Genomic DNA, 21,713 nt, shown 5'->3' on the forward strand with positions numbered 1-21,713 from the left:
AATTACCAGTAGTACTATTATTAATATGATGATCTAGGACATTTATTAGATCAATAATGAAGTTAAGAAAAGAAGCAACAGAGATCTGAAGGAGAAGCAGAAAATTTCAAATCTAAGTACAGCAACTAGTCTTAGCTCTTGTTTCTGTCAGTGTAGAATCGCTCATCTGTGAGTTAACAGTATCTCACATCTTCACTGGATCGTAATAGTAAAATACGCACTATGTGCAAACATCGGACAATAAGCACTAAATTTTGAACTACATTCTCTGTTGCAAATTTGACTAATTAATAGCAAACACAGGTATCTTCTTAGAAAGGCAGAAATTTCTCTATTACACATGTGAATAACCTTAATAAAAATGATGTAGCATCCCCTAAAAAAACATATGTGTCCAGATTTTCCATCAAAATGATAAAAGCACTGAAAAGTGTGCTAGATAATGAAAGAACCTAAAAGCACTTTATATACTTCCTTTTCAGATGACTGACAATCAGTTAAGGGGTAAATGGATACAGTTTCAAAACACTTGACAAAAGTAAAGAAAAAAAAAATCAAGTTTCCTTTCTCAAACAGCTATCCCATCAACTCATTCACTTCTCTCCTTTTTTTCTGCCCTATAGCAGCTCTCTCCCATACAGAAGTATTTCCACGTAAATTAACAAGAAAATCTTCAACCCAGAACTATATCTTAGATACTTAAGAGATACATGAACACTTTCTTCCACTCAAACAATGGAACACAATTGAAAGAAAGGCAGCAGGGGAGCTCTTACAAGAATATTCATATAAATGCAGTGGCCTAGTGACCTCTGTCTCTAAGCCAGAACAGACTAATGCAACACAAAACATAGCTCCCCTCAGGGGCAGCTTACTGCTGAACCCACAAACGCAAAGCATAATGCAAAGCAGCACTGCTTCCTCCACCTGTGTGTGGTGGAATGACTTGAAGCCTTTTCTCTTGCTTCTCCTCACCAAATGCAGGAGGGCTTCCTTAAGAACCTTAGTCCTCTCATTCTCTTCCTCCAAACACGTTCTGTTATCTCTTTCCAAGGTAAGTTTAGCAACTTCATCACCAGGTCTAAAAAGCAGCTTTAAGAGTACACTCATCTCTGAAAAGACCAGTCCTGCTGGCCCAAAATGGTAGATATGTTTAAACAACAGAGGTTACACATCCATGGCATAATATGAAAAGCTTAAGAGTAAAAATATTAAAATTAGAACTGTAATTTGAATGGCTTCATATACATAAATACACACAGTCAGACAATTCTTTACTTGATAAAATTTTGAAAAAAAACCTAACAGCTGTTAGGAGCATAGGACACACAAGCAATATTTTGTCCTTTTCATTTATTTGCAATAAAATCTTTACTTTCTATAGCTTTTAATTCTAAAAGGCAGTTACCCTGAAGACTGCCTATAACTTCAGCACCTTCAGGAATGTGCAAACACACCAAATGCTGATAAAAAGTAGCTACATTGACTGGGAAAAGAACCCAGAATATCTGCACTATTCATACAAAGGCAGTGTTTCTACTGACTTAAGCGGGAGAAAGATGAAGTCCTTGGTGAATGGAACATGCAAAATTACAAGACATCTTCCAGAAATTTGAAGGAAACATTTAGGATATGTACATGCATGTATGCATACATACATACAAATATATATATGTACTGCATACACATTGCCTTTTATATGTGCATAGATACAGATATCTTTTAAGATATATGAAATATATTTACAAATGTATTAAATAACTACATACACAAAATAATCTACAATTTAGCTAAGTCACAGATAGATGAGAGGGATTTAAATTATTAATCTAGCATTTGGGCATGAAACAGGATTTATTGCTGTAACTGAAAATGGCTAAAGAAACAGTTCACAGACTTTGGCTGCACAGGCTAAAAATGATGAATGAGGCTGCACTCAGCATTTTCTCCTAGACAGAATACTTATTTTAGATTTCAGTATTGTTCTTCTGATGAAGCTGAGAAGTCATGGCAAAGTCACTCTTCTAATCTTAAAAAAGTGCTGTGTATTCTTTTAATATGAGGTATCTGATGTTATAAAGGAAAGCAAAGGATACCATGCAGTCAAGTCAGCACTCAGTGGAAAGGTGTCTGTCTACAATTTCTACACATTTAGACAATCACTGAATTAACATCTTTAGTAGAAGCAAAGAACCATTTCTATTTTGATACATCCTCTATTGGGACCATACCCTTGTAATAGGATACTTAATTAGCTGTTTAGTCAGTTCCTAAAATTCACTCTTTAGGTGTTATAATCTTCCTAATGCATAAGCAGCAGCTGAGCTTAAAGACATTGCAACATTCAAAAAAAAAAAAAAAAAAAAAAAAAAAAAAAAAAAACTAGAATAGGTCTAATAAAAACTCATGCATTATTACTTTACCCTTAATCTGAAAGCAACATTTCAAGAAGGGAGGCACAAACACACTATCAAGAATGAAAGGTTTGGAAATTAAATGTAATAAAATTGCTTCATCTTAAGTGAAGAAAGAAATTTTTTTTATATATAAAAGCATAAAGGGATCCCTTTGCAATCAAGTGTTTTGATCATAGGAAGCTTCTCTTCAGGAGCTTTAGGTGTGGCCAACATAACTCAGTACTCTCTAGACTTAGAGGTGCTCATGGGAGCAAACCAGTCCTTCAGACATCAGGAATTTAGCAGGATGGCAGCACTCGCAACAGAGACTTAAACCATGATGACAGAAGTATCAGCATCCAGAGTACCTTGAGGCTAGCTAAGAGGCAAAGATATAGTTCATGTAAGAAAAGTCATGGTCAGAAATTACATGTGTTGTTATATACATCTGCATAGAAAATATTCAGTAAACCAAAAACCAGGCTGGTACAAGAGGAGCACACTTAAGATTACAGGACAAACAATTCAAGTGTTAAAGATGTAGTTTAACTTCATAAATGGTACATAAAGTGAACTGCAGTTTAAAAAAAAACAATTAAAAATTTATGATGAATAACTTTACTAAGACGACATTTCCCTTATCAGCATAACAAGACAGAACAAATACCACTTTCTCCGTTTTCTATTTTCACTCTTTTTCACAAAATCAATGAAGGACGAATATATATTTTTGTAAGTAGTCCAAGAATATTGACAACAATTTGCTAGTAGCACTGAAAGATCATTCATAGAAAATATATAGCATAGAAACTAGGAAATAAGAAACTTGATATTTGCAGTTTTATAAGCTTTACTGTTATCATTTCCTGTCAAATTCCACACATTAGTAATTAACTATTCTGATTTGATTCAGAACAACACCTAAGTCAAATTATCTTTTTCATTGCTTTACAATAGCTCTACCTTGCTACTTTCAAATGTTTAAACTCAGATCCTGAATGTAAAACTTATCAACCTGAAAGCCAAATACACTCTTTGCAATCAAAAGATTACTTGTCAAAAGTAGAACTCTTTCCTCTTCCTTGTTCACTTTCTACTAATTTGTGACTATATTTGTGACAGTTTTCTGTACATTAGAGTTACGTTTCTCAAATGTTAAAGCTAGCTCCTAGGCCTAGATACATAAATTTGTTGAAAGATCAAAAACAAACTGTAAGATCAATTGTCCTGACTTAACACAAACAGGTGAAAGGTAAAAAGCATAAAATCATGATAATTAGAATAATTAATATTATTATTCTTAATCTATTGTTTTATGATTGTTAAATATTTCACATTTTACTACTGATGAAACTATATCAGCAATAATAAGCATCTGATTTTCTCATGTTTTAAAATTCTAATTCAGCTGAAATACTGCTTTCTTTCTGCATTTTGTCTTTGTCAAGCTTTAGCTTTGCATTTAAACATGATCGCCCTGATTTCTATTGTTGTAGGCAGGAAAATTAAGAGCATCCTATGTTTTTTTTTTTTTCTAAGTGACTGTCATTTGGGCAAATTCCTTCATCAGTCCTCCAGTACTTTGCATAGTAGCCTACTGGATACTGTTTTGTGACTTTCTGCACCACTGGTTCCAAGTCATTCCATAGAACATGGTGTCCTCTTTGTGGTCTTGGAGGTTCCCTAAATCTGAGGCACTTAACTGAACCACAAACTCAGTGCAGGCATCAAGGGAGGTATTGGTTATAGTAAAGCCTTTTTTTAGTGCCACTAACGTTTAGAAGAGGCATATGATCTTAATTAGCATCACAGTGACAAGCACAGTGTATTGAAGATGTGCAGTGAATAACATCATTGAGGTACAGACCTGAAGAAAATAAAAGCACATATCATTTGCTAGAACTTATAAAATAGTCATTTTTTAGCCATTACAAAATGGAGGAATAAGTTTTATCAACATGCTATTCAGGAACCTAACAATACTACAGATTTGCATAGGCTATCAAAATTATAGTCTGACCTAAACTAAGTAGAGATGCTTTTTAGTAGAATTTAGCTACAAAAACTGTTCTTCAGGCACAGATTTAAGATCATATTGATTAATCTGGAAACAGAAAGACAGCTGCAATTCTATTATAAGCAGTGTCAGAGAGAAATAATTTCTGCCAAAATCTATCAGGATACCTACAAGAAAACATGTTTTGGTAGCAATACAAAAGTTTTTTTAAAAAAAGAAATGAAAAAGTATTGACAATATCTCTTTCAATGTTTACTACCACACATTTTAACTGGTAAGATTCTGTGCAGTACCTTCATCCTAAACTCCAAAGTCTATATAAATTCCAAGAAAGATAGATATTCCCACACGTATTATTTAATTTTACACTGAAATTTTCAAACTTCCCATTACTTCAGCTTCCTCTAGTATGGTGAGGTGTGTCATCTCAAGGCCATTAACCCATCTCAGGCAGTCAGAGTGTAATGTTTTTGAAGAGGCTACTATTTCTGCTACATCTGGAGGGTAGTTGTTCATGCAGCATGATCTATCTTATTGCACAAAAAGATGCATCCTAAATCCTAAATGCCATACATACCACAACATGACATCAATAATGGCATCATTTAAAGGACAAGAATTTGCCTACATAATGTGCTGTGAAATAAGCTCGTGTGTGATATATTGAGGTAAATCCTTGGAAACCTGACGTAAAAACACCATTATGTGATTTGCAGTAGGTTTCCAGAAGCATAACTACTGATCAACGTCAAGTACACAACTGGCATGTGTGTCCTCACAGTCCACTTCAGGAAGCAAGATGGATAGCATCCATTTATACTCTTAAAAACAGTTACTTTTTCTAACCATCTGATATGAGACAAAGTGATTGCAGTTTTATGTATGATTAAGGCAGAATTTCAGCACAGATAAAGCACTGAATGAAACTGCAATGCAAATTTTCTAATGAGTTGCCCAATTGTTAAAAGTTTTATGTTTCAGCTGTACCAGTGATAATTCAGTCAGTATTTAAAATAATTAAGGACTGAAGAATATCAAAAAGCTCAAAAAGATTTTCATTATTTACTAAAGTGGCTGATACTCCAGCACTTCAAAAATGAAAATCAGTTATGTAACATAGAAGAAAATACATTATTTCTATTATAAAATTATCCAGTAGAAAAGGAATTAAAAAGTGTAGAATCTTCTACTACATGGAAAAGTAGGAAAACTTTCATAAGCACTTTCATTTGGTAACTTACAGCCAGTCAGCAAATATATTAACTCTGGACCTCATTTATGTCAAGTAAAGAGACCCACAGATTTTATTGATAAATTCCATATATACCTATATCACCTCTCTCTATTCCAAATTATGTACATTACTTCTTACTTTCTGTCATGCGTGCCAAGCTCACCTACTCATTTTAATGGGAGCATTGGAAAAAATATTTGAATTCAGATCTTTAAACATTTAAACCTTTAAATATTCACAATCATTATTCACTTAAATCTGAATGCTATTAAGGAATTTATAAACATGATCTTTTCCTTTTTTTTTTTTTTTTAATATTACCTCATACAAATTAGCAACAGTGATTTTCATTCCCTACAAAGTTGCAAGAAAAATTAAATTAGAATGATTCTGACATTTTATCAATGCAAGTATTAATGTGGTCATAAGTCGAATATGTCATAAAGATAGGAAATATGAAGATCTTTTGGCAAGTACTTTACTCATTATTTCAGCCTCCTTTTAATCATTAAAACTGTTCACCATGATTATTATTTTTAAAATATTTGAGACAAGAACCAACAATACTAAGGCACATAAATGAAAAGAACAAAAAGGATGAAATTCAACATAGAAGGAAACAAATTCAGTTAACATTAGGAATGATGATTTAAGTACTCAGTGGCTTAGCATGTAAGTTTGTCATAAGCATGATTTGAATATCAAATATTTTACTTGTGTTAATTTTTTTTTTCAGGTTGTTCCTTGACTGCAAAGATGAATTACTCTGATTATACTTCTTCTCAGTCCTTACTGGATATACGAAGCATATTGTAGATTTTTTGCCTTTGATTTAAGCTCTTAAACATTTTAAAGTTTCAGTGATTAAGGATTACATAACCTTTGTTGCTAGTGACGCTCTCTCTTTTAGTGTCTTTAAAGTACTAATAACTATTTTACTGTTTCTAATTTGTCTAAAGCTACAACAGATAACTAGCCCAAGCCTTCAGAATGCTAACACCTACTTTTTCTTATTCAGAATTTTTTTAAATAAAAATAACCCAAAACTTGGCATTTTACTGTTATTCTTTACAGATTAATAGTGGAATGCTAACAAATTAACATCAAAGCAAATAATCAAGCACTGATATGCTGTCTTCTTGACTAATACATATCAATAAGTTGTGGAATCATAAAATGGTATGTACATATATATGTATGTACGTGTGTGTGTACACACAGTTTTTTCAAAAACAGCATCTAACATCCACACAGTTCCCCCAAATAATGTAAAATTTTAAAAATTGTCCAGAAATGTTTTAAGCCTTAGCCAATGTGTGTTTAAGGAAAACAGCATCTTAGTAAAAGAGAAAAGGAATTAAAGAACTCGTTAGACAATAAAATTAAAAGATCAGAATGACAACTACATGGCAGCTACTCTTAATTACTTGTTAATACATACTACTTTCACTGAAATATCTGGACTGAGTAATTAAAAAAAAAATTCAGATCATTTCAGTCTACACAGTGGATCATCTATATAAGTGAGAAAACGATAAACTGATTGCTTAAGTGTATTAAATTGAAAATCTATTGTAGCAACTGATAAAAACTGTTTTGATGAAATAGCAGTGAAATGAATAGCTTAGTGAATTACAAAATAAAGGAATAAAAATGAATAGTTATCAAGGCTGTAACACTATTAAAAATTAATCAATCAATCAATCAGAAGCTGGGATAGAGGGGATAAGACACTAAAAGAAAAAAAATAAAAGAAAAAGACTGGAGTAGAGATTCCATCTTATATATACAGTACAGTACTTTTGCCTACTGTGTGTACTGTCTACAGCATATTTGTCTACTGTAGATGTTATCAATATATCATTTAATGAACAATTTTCTTATTGCAAGAGTCAGGGTAATATTACATATAAGCCTGCAGTTGATGATGAGAAATTCTGTATAAAAATAAGTATTGCCTAGCAAGTGTTAAAAAAAAAATAATGATAACCATCACTTTCTTCTGTGTGTAAGTAATTTTTTTTTTTTTTAACCCCTCCTCAATCTTTACTGATATTACATATTCTTTTAGGTACCTTGTTTCCGATGGCCTTTTTTGGTGGAAAGTTAAAAGTCCTCACTTGCTGGTATTTATTCTGTAATTTATGATGCAGGCTTCTGAACTCTGCATATCTTCGATACACATTCCATTCATCATCCTTTATCCTAATATAAACCTGCCAAACAATAGACAAAGAAAGAAACAATTTAATGAAAATTTGTTGAATTAATTTTGTCTCCTTTACTCTTTAAAGCTCACAGAGTAACACCTTCACCTTTAAGATGCAATGGTACCAGGAGTTTCAAGATCATGTATCCACAGATACATCTGTTTGTACATTTACTGTTTCTGTTCAAGAGGTCATTAATCTAATTCTCTGCTTCCTTTCCTATCCTCCTTTCATTCTTTTTTATTATTATATCATCAAGATAAACTTAGCTTGCTCATCATAACAAGATTCTGGGACAACAGTGGTAGCGCTTTTTGTTACCATGGTTTCCAGCACATTCTATTGGCTGGGGGGAGGAACCTTGAGTACCACTATAAAATTAATTTCTATGTACTCAATACAGTTTTGCAACCTTTTAAATTGGCTCTGTAGCATCAGAATTGGAAAACATACTTCTATCCAGAGCCAAATTTTGAATCTTAATTTACTTTCCAAAAAAGTATATTTGTAAAATTAACTAGAAATGTTATTGTTTAGAAAATAAAAACTGTTCATTCTTACTGCTTCTATAGGGCATTAAGTATAATTCAACACAGCTGTAGACTTTGCAATTCTGGTGGGTTTTAACACAATTATTTCATGAGCATATTACCATTTATATGATAAATATTCATAATCTCTAGGAAAATTTCATGTAAAAGCAACATACTCACAGAATGCTAAGATTTCATGCATTGCTAGGGAAAAATCTTTCCTCACATTTTTAAATTCACAGTTTAGAAGAACAGAGAAAGAGCATGGCTCAGAAACAACAAACCAAGTAGCAAAACTCAAGGTCTGGAATTTTTGATTGCATGGTCTTTTTCTTGGCATTTTCAGTAATATCTCATTCTCTCCCCCCCCCTTTCCTTTTTAAAAGTGCTAGTGATGTCAGTATTTTGCATCATGAGTAAAGTTGGACTGGAATGAATGGCACAACAATGCCTCAGTTCTCCAGCCAAAAGCAGTAAATTACATCGCAAGCTGAGTACCAGGAGAATGGCTTATCTAAAAAAGCAATGCCAGTGACCATTACACAGAGTGGGCAATACATCTGTATTTTCCTGAGTACTAGAACTAATGACATTTGGATTTCAACATGGTTGATTCCAACTCTGAATTGAAGCTTTTTTTGCTGAGACAGTTATTAGGTCTTTCTCCTCTAGATTTGCTGAGTCCTAGAAAAAAAGCAAACTTTTACTAAGGACTCAATATTTGAGAGGAGATCCAGTGATGCCTAGTAAATGCTTTCTCCCACAAAACTAGTTTATACAGCCTTTCTTTGGTTGGAGCTCGTTAAGAATTCCTCCTATCTCTATAGACATCTATTCATAAAAATGATAGGCAAGTAATTATATTGGAGATACCTAATTCTCCATCTAGTATGTTTGAAATTGTCCAATCGGTCTAAGGACCTTGTAGTTGGAGTAAAAGTTTTCAATGAAAAAAAACTTGTAATTTGCTCGTGAAGCCTCTGACAAATCCAGAATTAGGTTCCAAGCTCAGTGGTCCTTCCTATATCACCGGCCGTTTGTTCACAGCCACATGGGAACAGCCACTGTATTATCTTTTACATACCATGGAGAAATGACAAGAGGAAACCAATTTATCATTTTAATATTAAGTCTTATTTTTTAATAAAGAGTATTTCTTCACAACAATTATGACTTGGTCTAAATTGTAAACTAGAGCTGTAATCAAGAAAACCAGAGAATCTGCAAAACAGTAGATTTATCAGAATTAAAACTGGCCATGCAAAGCATAATCGGCACTCTACTTAATTTCCTCTGTTTCTAGCAAAATAGCTTTTAATATCAAAGCTTAATTATTCAAAAAACATACTAGTAATCAAGAGTTTTTTTTTAAAAATCCTTATTTTGATGAAAAACTGAAACCCAAAGGCATGAACAGACAAATACAAAAGCCCATTACTCTGGTCACAAAAGCATTCCACCACTCTGTAATTACCTAGGTAGGAATCAAAGAAATCAAGTTTGTAGCAGACTCTCCTCCACTCCTATCCCACTCACATCAGTTCTTCCAGCTATTCCAGTACAATTTCAAATGTAGACAAACTGCATAATTTATTTGGGTGGGGGGAAGATAGTGGAGTGTACAGAGTCTATATGGCAAGGAGGTCAGAGGAAAGCAGATTCTGAAATAAGAGATATGCAGGGAAAACAGAGATATATAGATTTTTAGAACAGGATTTCTGAAGAAAGAAAATGACAATAGGGAGTAAAATATGGGGGATTGGGAAAAACCGGTGTGGGAGATAAGGAATGAATCACAGGATGTGACAAAAGATGCTAGGCTGCAGGTGATATTCAAATCAGCTAAGGAGAATTTGTCAGGCACGAAGGAGGAGACGAGGTGAGTAATGATGGGAAGTTCGATGAATGCTAAACTGTACTAAAAATTCCCTTCATTGAACTAGTTTAAAATCAGCCTCTTGTCTATGCTTGTCTTGAATTACCACACTGTACCTTAGAGGAACATTACTTCCTACTACAGAAAAAAAATCTAAACAAAGTTATGGAACAGTATTTTACCATGACATTCTAGAAAGTTTAAAGGACAATGCTCAGGGTCATTCCTTGATCAATTTAGAAATCAATTTCAAATCGCTACATTTCCTTCCAAATGCCCATGTTTTCCTAAAATGATCCATTTCCTAAACTAATTAAGTAATATTCAAGGCAAAGAACCCATTTACAGAGCAAAATAAAATCACTCTCAGAATGGTTATTTCATTGTAGGCAAAAAAAAAAATCACTTTAGTATCTTCTTGTACATCAAAAAAACAAGTAAGTTCTGTTTGTGATTTAGGAGCGCTTTCCAATTACGTCTCCCATACAAAGACTGACTAGTGACCTCTCTTTGTAGCTATAATTTACAACAGCTGACAGGAAAAAAAAATTATTTTCCTCATCACAAACATGACTGAAGTCAAAGATTTGAAGACAAAAAGCTAAAACAGCTAATAATTTAAGAATAGATTGTTTTTCAGTAAACTACCTGACAACTTGATTACTGAAATGACTAAAAACTTCTGAGAACTAATTTGAAAGTACTAGATTAACGGCTATACTGAAATTCATGAGCCTTAGTCTCATGTTACTGTTTTATGAACCAAAAGCCTCTCTAGTAGGTTAAGGAATCTTTAAGAACTACTAAGTCAAAAATGCTGTTAACAGATACTGGAAACAGATTAGTAACTAATGACACGGTTTCTCACCACTTACATACAGAAACTCGAGGAGAAGAAAGAACAAAGGTCAAAATTCCAACTTTCTCCAGACCCCTATGTGCCCTGACTGATTAAATTATTATAATCCAATCATTTCATCAGAGCTGTAGAAGTTTAATACAGGTAGGTTTTCTTCTGGATGCATACATTTATTTTACATTTGTTTTGTGTGTGTCTCTCTCTCTAGCAAAATAGGTAGGAAACAACACTGAATGGGATACTACAAAGGATCATCTTCTGTTGCACAGACATGCATGGTTACAGGGATGCCAGATTAAGCATCAGGTAGGAATTTCCCTAAACAAAGTTATTTCTGAATCTTCCTTAGAAATATGGCTCACATTTCCTTACAGGATGATCTGAAGACATAACAAAAAAAGCAGATTCTAGCCAGAGAAATCTGTATAGATAGGAGCTCCAAAAATATAAAACTCCTAGAGTTAAAGTCCGTGTCAATTGTTCTCCCATTCCAGCGGCAAGAAAAATGTCACAGAGGAGAGAATAATGCTTATGGGAAGGTATGCATCAAGCTCTGCCATACTACACAGAAAATTCAATAGCAAAAAAACACAAGAGAACTCCAAGAGCAGAACACTTCAAAGGCCACAAAGGATACTGAGAAAGCCTGAAGAGAATCAATCCTGTACTGCTCAAGGTCACAGTTTTCCTTAGACACAAAAAAAGAAAAAATGTGACATGCAATATAAGGAATGCAAAAGAGCTCACCTACATTAATGAAGCTGCTGTAACATTTGCTACAACTACTATGTATTTTCTGCCTAACACTAGGAAGTGCCTGACTATACATCATTAAAAAAAAAAAAAAAAAAAAAAAGGAATAAAATGAGAGGAAGAAGAAAAAAAAAGCAACTCTAATGTCACTTCTTCACTATTATCTTTCTTATTTCTTTTTCTGCTCTACTAAAGCTGGACATTCTGGACATTCTACTGTTCGTTACATATGCTTTTCAAATCAATGCCCAAGCCTGTGATGACCATCAGAAAAATCTGCAACTGGACCCAAATCATCATGAAAATAAAAATACACTCAGGAAACCAGCACCATTTTCTTAATATGAATTCAGCTGAGCTATTTCCATGGATTCATGAAAGTTTTCCTTTGAATTTAATTAATACTTCAAATAATTGAAGTATTGCTGGCCCACAGTTTTATCTTTACATTTTAATATGCACTACAGTAAGAAAGAGGAAAGTAAAGAACAAATTACTAGGGATACTTCCATTTCTGCTGGAGTTTCATTCTCGGTAAAAAAGGCTATGAAATGTTTTTGTAAGATGAGATGTAATTTTGGTCAGCTAGAAAAACATCTGCTCAGATAAAGTAGATTAAGATAAAAGCAGATGAGAAAATAATCAAACCTGCCCATCAAAACAGAACACATATCTTAAGTGTATTGCTAGCCTCAGCATAGTAAACCATTGAATGAATGACAGTCCTTAAATGGATTTTATGCTGTTCTTCTAGAACTAAATTTGAACCCTGTTTGCCAGAAGGATGGAGGAAGTGATTGCACCAGGAGGGAGATGTTATAATTAATTCTTAATTAAAACATCTTAATTCTGTCTTTTTGCTTTCCCAGGCAGCATAAAATAGTTCAGACCAAACAACCCTTTGACTTCCTTTATTGATACACTTGTTCTGTTACCTTGTTGGGTAAGAAAAGCCAATAGAAACAATGCAAGAAGATGATACAGAGGAAGCTGAAACTGCAAGCTTTTCAGCACTTCCTCTTACAGGCAGGATCCACCAATGAAACCAAACATCTCCTTTACCTCTTGCCTTTCAAACAGTCAACCTAACTGTATATTGTATTAGATACAATAAAACAATAATAATTCCATGTCAGGTGAAAACTGCAAAAAATTAATGTGTTTAATGTCTAAAATCATCTTTTAAAATATTTTAACCCTATTGTAAGTTACTTGTGTTGCAAGAGAGAAAACAAATGACAAAAAAAATCCTCGTATCTCTTACTAACCTTAACAACAGCGGAAAAGGGCTTTTCATTCTTAAACAACTACACTATTAAATAGCATCATAAAAAGATATCCTCTTTTGCCACAACTGTGGGTAGGGAACATCAAGCAAAAACATGATCTTCCAAAAGTCAAGTTCATAATTACAGAAAGCTGAAGGTAGTAACAGGAGACAAGAACTCATCTGCATTAAAAGCTTTCTTCAACTACCTATCCTCGTTTACCACTTTCATCACCTCCACTATAAGCTTCCCATAGTAAATTGATAAGAAAATCACGAATAAAATTGTCAAAGAAATTTAAGAGGCAAGAATTTCAGTGCTCTGAACTATAAAGCAAAACTCTCACTCATAACATTAGAATTAGAATTAACAACAATACAATTTCTCTACTGATTCTCTAAGAGGATTACTGAGTTTATGCATGTCTTCATTTGCAAGAAGTATACTGTGTAGTTTATTTGAGGGCACAAAGTATTGTATTTAGATAGATAGGCATATAGCTTAATATATATGTAAGAGTCAAGAATTGCTATAAAATTAATCTAAAACATATGACTGTTTTTAGATTTGTGTAAAGTGTTGCAATATTATCTTCAGAATTAATCTCAATTGTTCTTATATCATTAAGCCAAATTTTCACAAACACTGTATTTATGTACATAGAAAAATTAAATTATGGTGTTAATAAATGAACTGTTCATCATAAATTCTTACTGGGGAAGGGTAAAGTGTTTCTGGATGGTTAGTTGGGTTTATACATTTTGTTCCTTCATTATAAGCACAATTCCTAGCAACACCAAACTACACAAATATAAAGACCATAAAGCTATGGATAAGACTACCAGCAGATTTTGTTTAGACAGCCCCACGATGTAACAGCTGCAGAAACAAATCTTTCTGGTGTTATACACATCATAGAAAATGGAAATATTCGTAAAAATAAATATCTAGTGAAACAATTCCCAGGTAGTTCTAACTTAATATTAATAAATTAACCTAACTGCACTTCTGTAGATTTTTATTAACATAATCCAAGAAAGATTACAGAACAGTCTTTCTGCGGAAGGGGGAGCATTCATTCATTTTAATGGGAGGCGCAGACGTTCTAGGATTAGCTTCTCTTTAACTATTACTTTTTCCTGTTTTCCATATGTTGGTTTACAATGATGATAATGATAATAATGCCATTATTTAAACTCTGATCAAAATCATTGAGCGAGTATTCTCCATGCAATATACATGATTTCAACAGTGATGCTTCAGGGACTAGCAATTGAGCTCCTGGAAGACGGTTTATGCTAAGGAAACTGTTGACTATATCAGCACAAATCTGCAAAACAAAGGAATCCTCCCAGCATAGAAGGACTTATCTGAAGTATTGAGGCTAGTGAGGTGGTCTGAAATTAGTGCTTGCTAATTTATGCTGAGAAAGTAGACAAACAGTAATCATAACTTGAATATTAGAAGTATGTTTTCAGAAACTGTCTTCCTGGTTTATATAATACACCAGCAAATGGCTCAGGAATCTTTTTGACGTCCATCCCAGGAAGAACATCAACTTTTGTTTCCTCTGAGATTGCAGTTCTGCAGTTTAAACTAGCTCTTTGCCAGAATATCAAGTCCAGCAACTAGAGATTACTTGTAGGGGCTAACTCTATTTCACAGTTCTAAAAGCAAGTGAGAGGAAAGCTACGAAAAGTAAATGTTATGAGTTAGATGACCGTTAATATATAGCATGTAAGATTGCAGAAGATGAAAATAGAAAAACAAGTAATAAGCTACATTTTCAAATAATTAAGTTCTATAACAAAGAACAGACAACCATTTTATACACTGGTGATTTGTTTTCTTACGTTCCCTGATATTTTCTTTCTATAATCTCAAACAATTAAGCAAAGCAAATAAATCATACAGTTTTCTAGAAATAAGGTATAATAGAATTTCATTTCATAGTACAGAGCTATTTTATAGTTTAAATACGATCATTATTCTTTCACTATTGCCTCAAATATTTAGTTGAAAGCAGTCACTATTTCTACATTATCTAAGAATACAGAATTTCTTTCTTTGCTTAGTAATTATTTGACTGCTCTCCTTTTAACTATGATCTTATCACAATCAAGTGTTTATGGCAGACTTACAAAGGCATGAACTAATCAGCCCTTTAAGAGCACATGGCCCAAAATCTTCTACAGTGCATTTTGATGTAGATAGGATATAAACCATTATACTAATTTTTGTTATTTTGTCATGTACTAACAAAATTCTCAACGGCTTTGATTGAACTTTTTCTCTGTCTATAAATACTGCTGAATTCCTCAGTTGTAAAAACTCTTAAAATTAACTGTTCTTCCTTAACCTCAATATACATCCTGATTATTCAGGAACCCCAAATAAACAAGACTTTGGTTAAAATTAAAGAAAATTATTTTCTGGAGACTGGAATATACAAATTTTTCCTCTCTACTTCATAGTGTGCTTTTCTGAGTGTAGTGATAAATTTCAATCTGTTTAGGAAGATTTTATCAAAATGACTTCTGCACTCAACACGCAAGAAACCAAAGGTATGAAACTGAAGGGGAAAATATAGAACAAAAAAGGAATTAGCAACTACATTTCTTGACTGTTTGGAATATAAATTGAAAGCGAATTCTCTAAAGTTTCCTCAGAGTGTTAGAAAAGAACCAAAATGCAAATTATATTTTGACACAGCTGTAAGAGTCCATTTATAGTTAAGTTCCCCCTTTGAAAGTAATAAAATTTAAGAATTTCTGCAGTAATCATACAAGTGTAATGAAAAAAACAAAACAACTTTTTAGCTGTAATACAAGCAGGTTTTTGTTTCCCTTTCTAATGTACACTCACCAGAGAGATATGATCAATTAGAGGGAGCAAGCTTTTATCTCAACAAAACTTATTTTTAATTGCACAGATACCATAAACATTATTAAACATAGTAAATAAACTAAAATGTATTATCTTCAATTTTTTAGTAAGATAGCTCATAAAAATGAGTAATACAATGTCAAATATGTGAAAGAATGCACAACCAAACATGAACTTTAAAAAAATGGCAACATTGTTCTAATAAACAGAAAAATGCTTTTTAAGTCTATCCAACTCAATTACCTACATACAACTTACACTCACTGTGTATCTATAGCCATAGTTCACCTGTTACTCAACAGATTAGCACTAAAGTTCCTGGACAATACAAAAACAAAAGCAGCATGCCTCTTTTTAAAAATACTTTGTATTAGCATACAAGCTTTCAAATGATCACATAATTAGCTCTCTTTAACAGTGAAATATTACTTATAATACCCAAAAATGCTTAGTACTATTTCACAAATATGTGCTTTGAACTGATACAGTCATTGTAATGCATTATAAACACTACATTGAAAGAACGCTCTGCAGAACAGAAAATAAGTATAGTGACAGAAGTGACACCATTTTTCTCCAAATAGAAAATTCTAGGTGCTTTTACCAGCGGAAGGAGGGAAGATTCCTCACCAGCCAGCATGTAAATCAGATAACTTACTTATTCTGTCTTCCAATTCTTCTTCCAATGATACTGTTCAAGTCCCATATCGAACAGGAACTCTCAAATACTGGATGCAAGTTATGTCCTCATCTTTGTATTATGTATCCAAACAAATGAAATGCAAATTCTATTTTTGTTTTCCTAGCATTTACTGAATCTAGATTAGCAATTCTATAAGCACTTCTGTGTATCAACTTTAAACCCTTATGGCTTCCTTTAGAAAAAGGAAATAATCATAAAAGCTCACAAGGGACCAAAATGAGACACATACTCAGCTCCCATTATGAAAACTGTGGGGCATGCATCCTGTTGGCTTATGTAACCTCAAGCCACTCTCTTTCAGAAAGCCATAAGCCATATCTTTCTCCCAAATTCTTTTAATCATTCCAGGCCATTTTCTTCTCTATTCACCCTAAGCTGCTCTGAGTTGGTGCATTATTATAAGCCTCTACTCTTCTTTCTTCTTTTCACCCTGCTTAGTGCCACAGCTACTAAAGCAAGCTAGCTGCTTATATTTCAGGGAAATGGAATTCAAGTTTAGACTGAACTTTTGTGATTCTTTGCCTATCTTTAAAGTATTTTAACTGTTAGTTCATTGTTTTCCACTGTTAAGATTTCCGCTTTGATGAAACACTATCCGTAACACCAGACTCATGCATATAGTAAGCGTTAACAGTCATGTCTGGCCAGAAGAACAGATCCCAGGCTGCACTTTCATTGCTTCACATCTCACCCAGAGTATTTGCTGGTTATTCTCTTATATCCTTAGTTGACTACCTCATCCCCCAAACCTCTTACTATCAGATACCGTTCTCCTCCATCACGCTGATGTTTCGTCTTTGTGAAAATCATCCTGTCTGCCTAAGCAGGAGCATTCAAGTACTGTGAATTCACCAGTATTTGAAGATACTCTTTCAGAGTAAGTTGATAGGAAAAATAAAACATCATTTTAAATAACATAGAAAGAAACATTATGAGAAGAGAGATTAGTCAATCTATGTTAAACTGCTAAGAGGGACAGAAATGGAAATGTTACTTAAAAATATTTATTGATAATAATTTTAGAAGGCTTCTTATTCACATCGGAACAGCAATACCCTTGTCTGATTAACATGCTTATCTTTAACCTTATTTTGCACAGTTTAAAATGTTTATTATTCTGCAAAAAAGAAGAATTTGCAAGTAACCATTTTGATACTGGTATCACTTCAGAATTACAAAATCTCAGCTTCATTATCTTAAGTGTCAACCATTAGTAATTATAGCAACAAAACATATGACTAATGACATTTGCTGTACACTTTTCAGGAAAGTGGAATCAATATGTATGCAGCAAATATGACACTCTACACTGGAGAAATATCCTTAAATAATATTATTGAAATAATCACCTTCCTTCACTGTTGCTGAAGAAAGTCGCAACTAACTATCACCATCTAGAGGTAAAGTATAAGTGCAAAATGTTTTTTTTTAAATCTGATCTGGATTCTGTCTTTATCCCTATGAATATACAAGACAAAAAATTATATTCTTGTCTAGTAGCCTGATTGAGCAACATCTGACTATAGGATTCACAAAAAGGATGAGCAGCAAACTGCACAAATCTAAGAGTCATCATCAGAAAAAACCTAGATGAGCCACCTGGAGAAGACAGAATGTTTGTAAGAGAAGAGTGGACTTTTCTCAGCATGACTCTGATTTTAATAAGAAGCCTAACATGCAAATTTTCTGTTCAGATTATTATGCTTTCCTAATCATTGCTTTGTATACATATTGCTCAGTTTCATATATGGCTAGGTCTTCTAAAGCTCATAAACTGCTTCCTTATTAATAGCTGCCACAAACTTTGTAAGACAGTAAACCTCTAATGTTTCTTATTTTCATCTCACATTAGATAACTGCAGTTGTTTTTGTAAGTTATTGCTAGAAAAAACTGCTATGACAATCTAGTCTGATCTCCTGTCACTGCCCAGATAATTTCTTCCAGCAATGCTTTCATAATCCCTATGATTGGTTCATAACAAGGATATCAAGTACTTCATCAGCACTAGTGAATGACAAGATAATATTCAAGATATAAACCAAAGCAAAATATATCAAACCGAGTATAAATAAGAAAACTGTGCCTTTGGAAACTTTAGAATGAGCCTACAATGCATACAAGATAAATAAGAAGAAATTCTTATAAGAAATTTATTCTATTTATTCTTCTCTAATAGAAGAAAAGATTTCCTCGTCATACTTCTTACTTCCATTTCAGGACTATATTTTACTTTCTTATCATTACAAAGCTTTGTCATGGTAACTCATCTTTGGTTAATCCCAAATCATGACCTTCAAGTTTCTTCAATTGTATTATTACTGCAAGATGCATCGATTTCAACATGAAAAAAAATTCTTCAGTGAATTATGAAAGCTATTTTATCCGGTACATAAATGTGAACAAAAGAATGTACACATTGAGCCTGAAAAGGGGCTCATCTCCTTAATGTTCCATCTCTGAATGGCCAACCATGGATACATAAGGAAGAGCCTTGGATGTGGAGAGAACAACTTCCACAACTGCTTTGAATCTACAGGCTACTAGTTTCAATGGATACTCTAACTTGTGTATTGAAACACATAGATAAAAGTATGTTCCATTCTTTCTACTTTTCTTCCTCATTCTTTTCATGATTTGAAGGATTGCTACTGTTCCGCTCTCCTTTTTCTTTTCTGTTGTCTGAGAATTCCTACTATGCTCAAGTGGAAGAGATGCCGTATTTTCAACATTTTTCATCCATACGTGTATTATTTCCAGTTCTGTTTTACTTTTTGCAGAGTAGGGGATTAGAACCACATACAAACAAGCCTGGCCTTAAACATGACATAATGTTCTGGTTTTTTACAGTCTTCCTAATAATTTCTAACAATTTGCTCTTCAGCCCCTTTTTAATTACTTTAATTGGTGAACGTAGCTACTTAGAAATCTTCTGGTATCCAAGTGAAGTAATCTATCACAGTTTTCAACTATTTTGTGCTTGAATTCCTGGTGAATAGCACGTGAAGGTTATTCTTTATTTATTCAATAACCTCTTCTACTGATACCTCAATTTAAGACAGGCATTCTGACAATTCTCCAGTTCTCCAGAGGGACAGTCCAAAATGAGAATCCCCTGAACATTTCCATGAAAAGAGACTTAAAAAAAAAAAAAAAAAAGCCTCTAATTTTTCTATTACTATTTTCTGTTTACTGAGACTTCCTTTTACAGCTTAAATATTTGTCCTGACACACATAGAAAAGCATCATTTGAATTTACGCCTTTTGGAAGTTTTTGCATAAACTTTTCCTTGTTTTGTCACTAGTTTTAAATTTTTCCTATTTTTTTTTTTAAAAAAAAATAAGCTCTTCTGTTTCCATCCTTCCTTCAGAGATTACTTATTTTTTTTCTGAAGGATTTTTTCTGCTTCTAATAATTTCCATTACTTGCCACTTAGCCATCCTCGCCTGCTTCTGCTCTTTCCTCATCCTTTTTTTTTTTTTTTTAATAGGTTATATATTTGCTCAGAGCAACAGCTGAATTTTTAAATAGTCTCCATGATGCCTGCAAACTAACTTAGCTGTTTCTTTGAGCTCTTCTTTCAGCCAGGTTCCTCACTTTTTGTCATTCTCTTTTTTATTTCCCCTGAAATTAAACGGACATTCCCCAATTTAAATTGTACTTTAAAATTTACTTAAGTAGATGTAGGATAGAAATTGTTAATAGTCAAAGAGGAAATTGGAAGCAAAGTCCTCTGTCGTGTAGAGAAAAAAAAAAATCATAGGACTGGTTTTTGAACAATTACTCTGCAACACTAACCAAAATATATTTAGATTTAATGGTTCTCCAGGAGCAAAAAGGGGAAATTTAAATTCTTATTTCCACCCTAAACATCTGCTCTTCTGTATATGCAAGTCTTCCTCTAGTTTTCAGTTTATAAATTATTCTATAATTTTTAAATGCCTACAACTGAGTCCTATTTATGTTAAAAACTTATCCCTCCTGTGAAAGTTCCCTCCATTCCAGAAATGTCCCCAGTTCCTGATGAATCCAAACCTGAAGTGCAAATGCTAAGTTTAAGAGCAAAAACTCTTTGCTACAAAGCCATGGAAAAAATCCTATTCCTGTATCTAAAAACAAATCAATAGCAACACCATCGAAGTTGCACAAATGCACTTAAGTATGCAGTCAACTGCGACTAGCTTTTTCACTAGAATTATACACTAATTGTGATACTATCTACAACTGAGTGGTACAAAATATTACTTTTCATACAAGTTTACAGCTTCTGTTAATCTTAAAGGGAGTATTAGATGATTCGAAGATGTTAGCATTGATCAGTCTGCTGCTTATAACTGTTCCCCTATTCTCCACCTGAAACCCAGTCATTCAAACTGACTAAAAAATTTGGCTATGTTTCTAGATCTTATTTTTAAATTCTTAAGATTCATAACTAGCAAATGGTACCAGTTAATTATTGCTGCAGAAGTCCAAAGTAACTCTGCAAAGAGGTTCAATAAAATTTTCACATCTAACAGGACTCATTTCAAAATTGCTAGTTTTATGAGTCTACAACTTTACTTCTGAGCTTGTCCAGAATCCTTAATAGAAATTAAATCAACTATTTGATGGTTGCAATTATGTGACAGTTATTCTGGAGCTGGAAACTTTTCCTTCTATATCCATTGCTTAATAACATATTTAATACCTTAACAGTATCGACTTTATTTTTGAGGATGAAAGATCCACCGATTTTGAACATGGCTTCTTAAACATACCAAAATATTAACATGACATAACAAGATCTACCTTGAAAATAGCATTAAAAATTTGTAGTAAAACTCCTCCTAAAATTTAACAGTTTAACAAAACTCTTATTGGGTTTAAAATCTATTCTTATCTTGTCCACACCTGACTCTACTGAGATACAAATTAACATGTCATTCTTTTTGTTTTTCATGGCTTAAAAAGCATATTTGTAAAACTGGCATTGATTTTGA

The 21,713-nt window shown here is 33.1% G+C and overlaps 1 protein-coding gene across 3 annotated transcripts in view; it reads right to left on the bottom strand.

Moving 5' to 3' along the window:
* SNX29 (sorting nexin 29) overlaps positions 1–21,713 on the bottom strand; it is a 138,235-nt gene that overhangs the window by 44,996 nt on the left and 71,526 nt on the right. For all 3 annotated transcript variants that reach the window (XM_062588537.1, XM_062588539.1, XM_062588538.1), the window contains one exon: positions 7,723–7,863. In XM_062588537.1, coding sequence (XP_062444521.1) covers positions 7,723–7,863 — 141 coding nt within the window. The remainder of the gene's footprint in view (positions 1–7,722; positions 7,864–21,713) is intronic.

The sequence above is a fragment of the Rhea pennata genome, chromosome 15 (genome assembly GCF_028389875.1).
Source record: "Rhea pennata isolate bPtePen1 chromosome 15, bPtePen1.pri, whole genome shotgun sequence".
Classification (NCBI taxonomy): domain Eukaryota; kingdom Metazoa; phylum Chordata; class Aves; order Rheiformes; family Rheidae; genus Rhea; species Rhea pennata.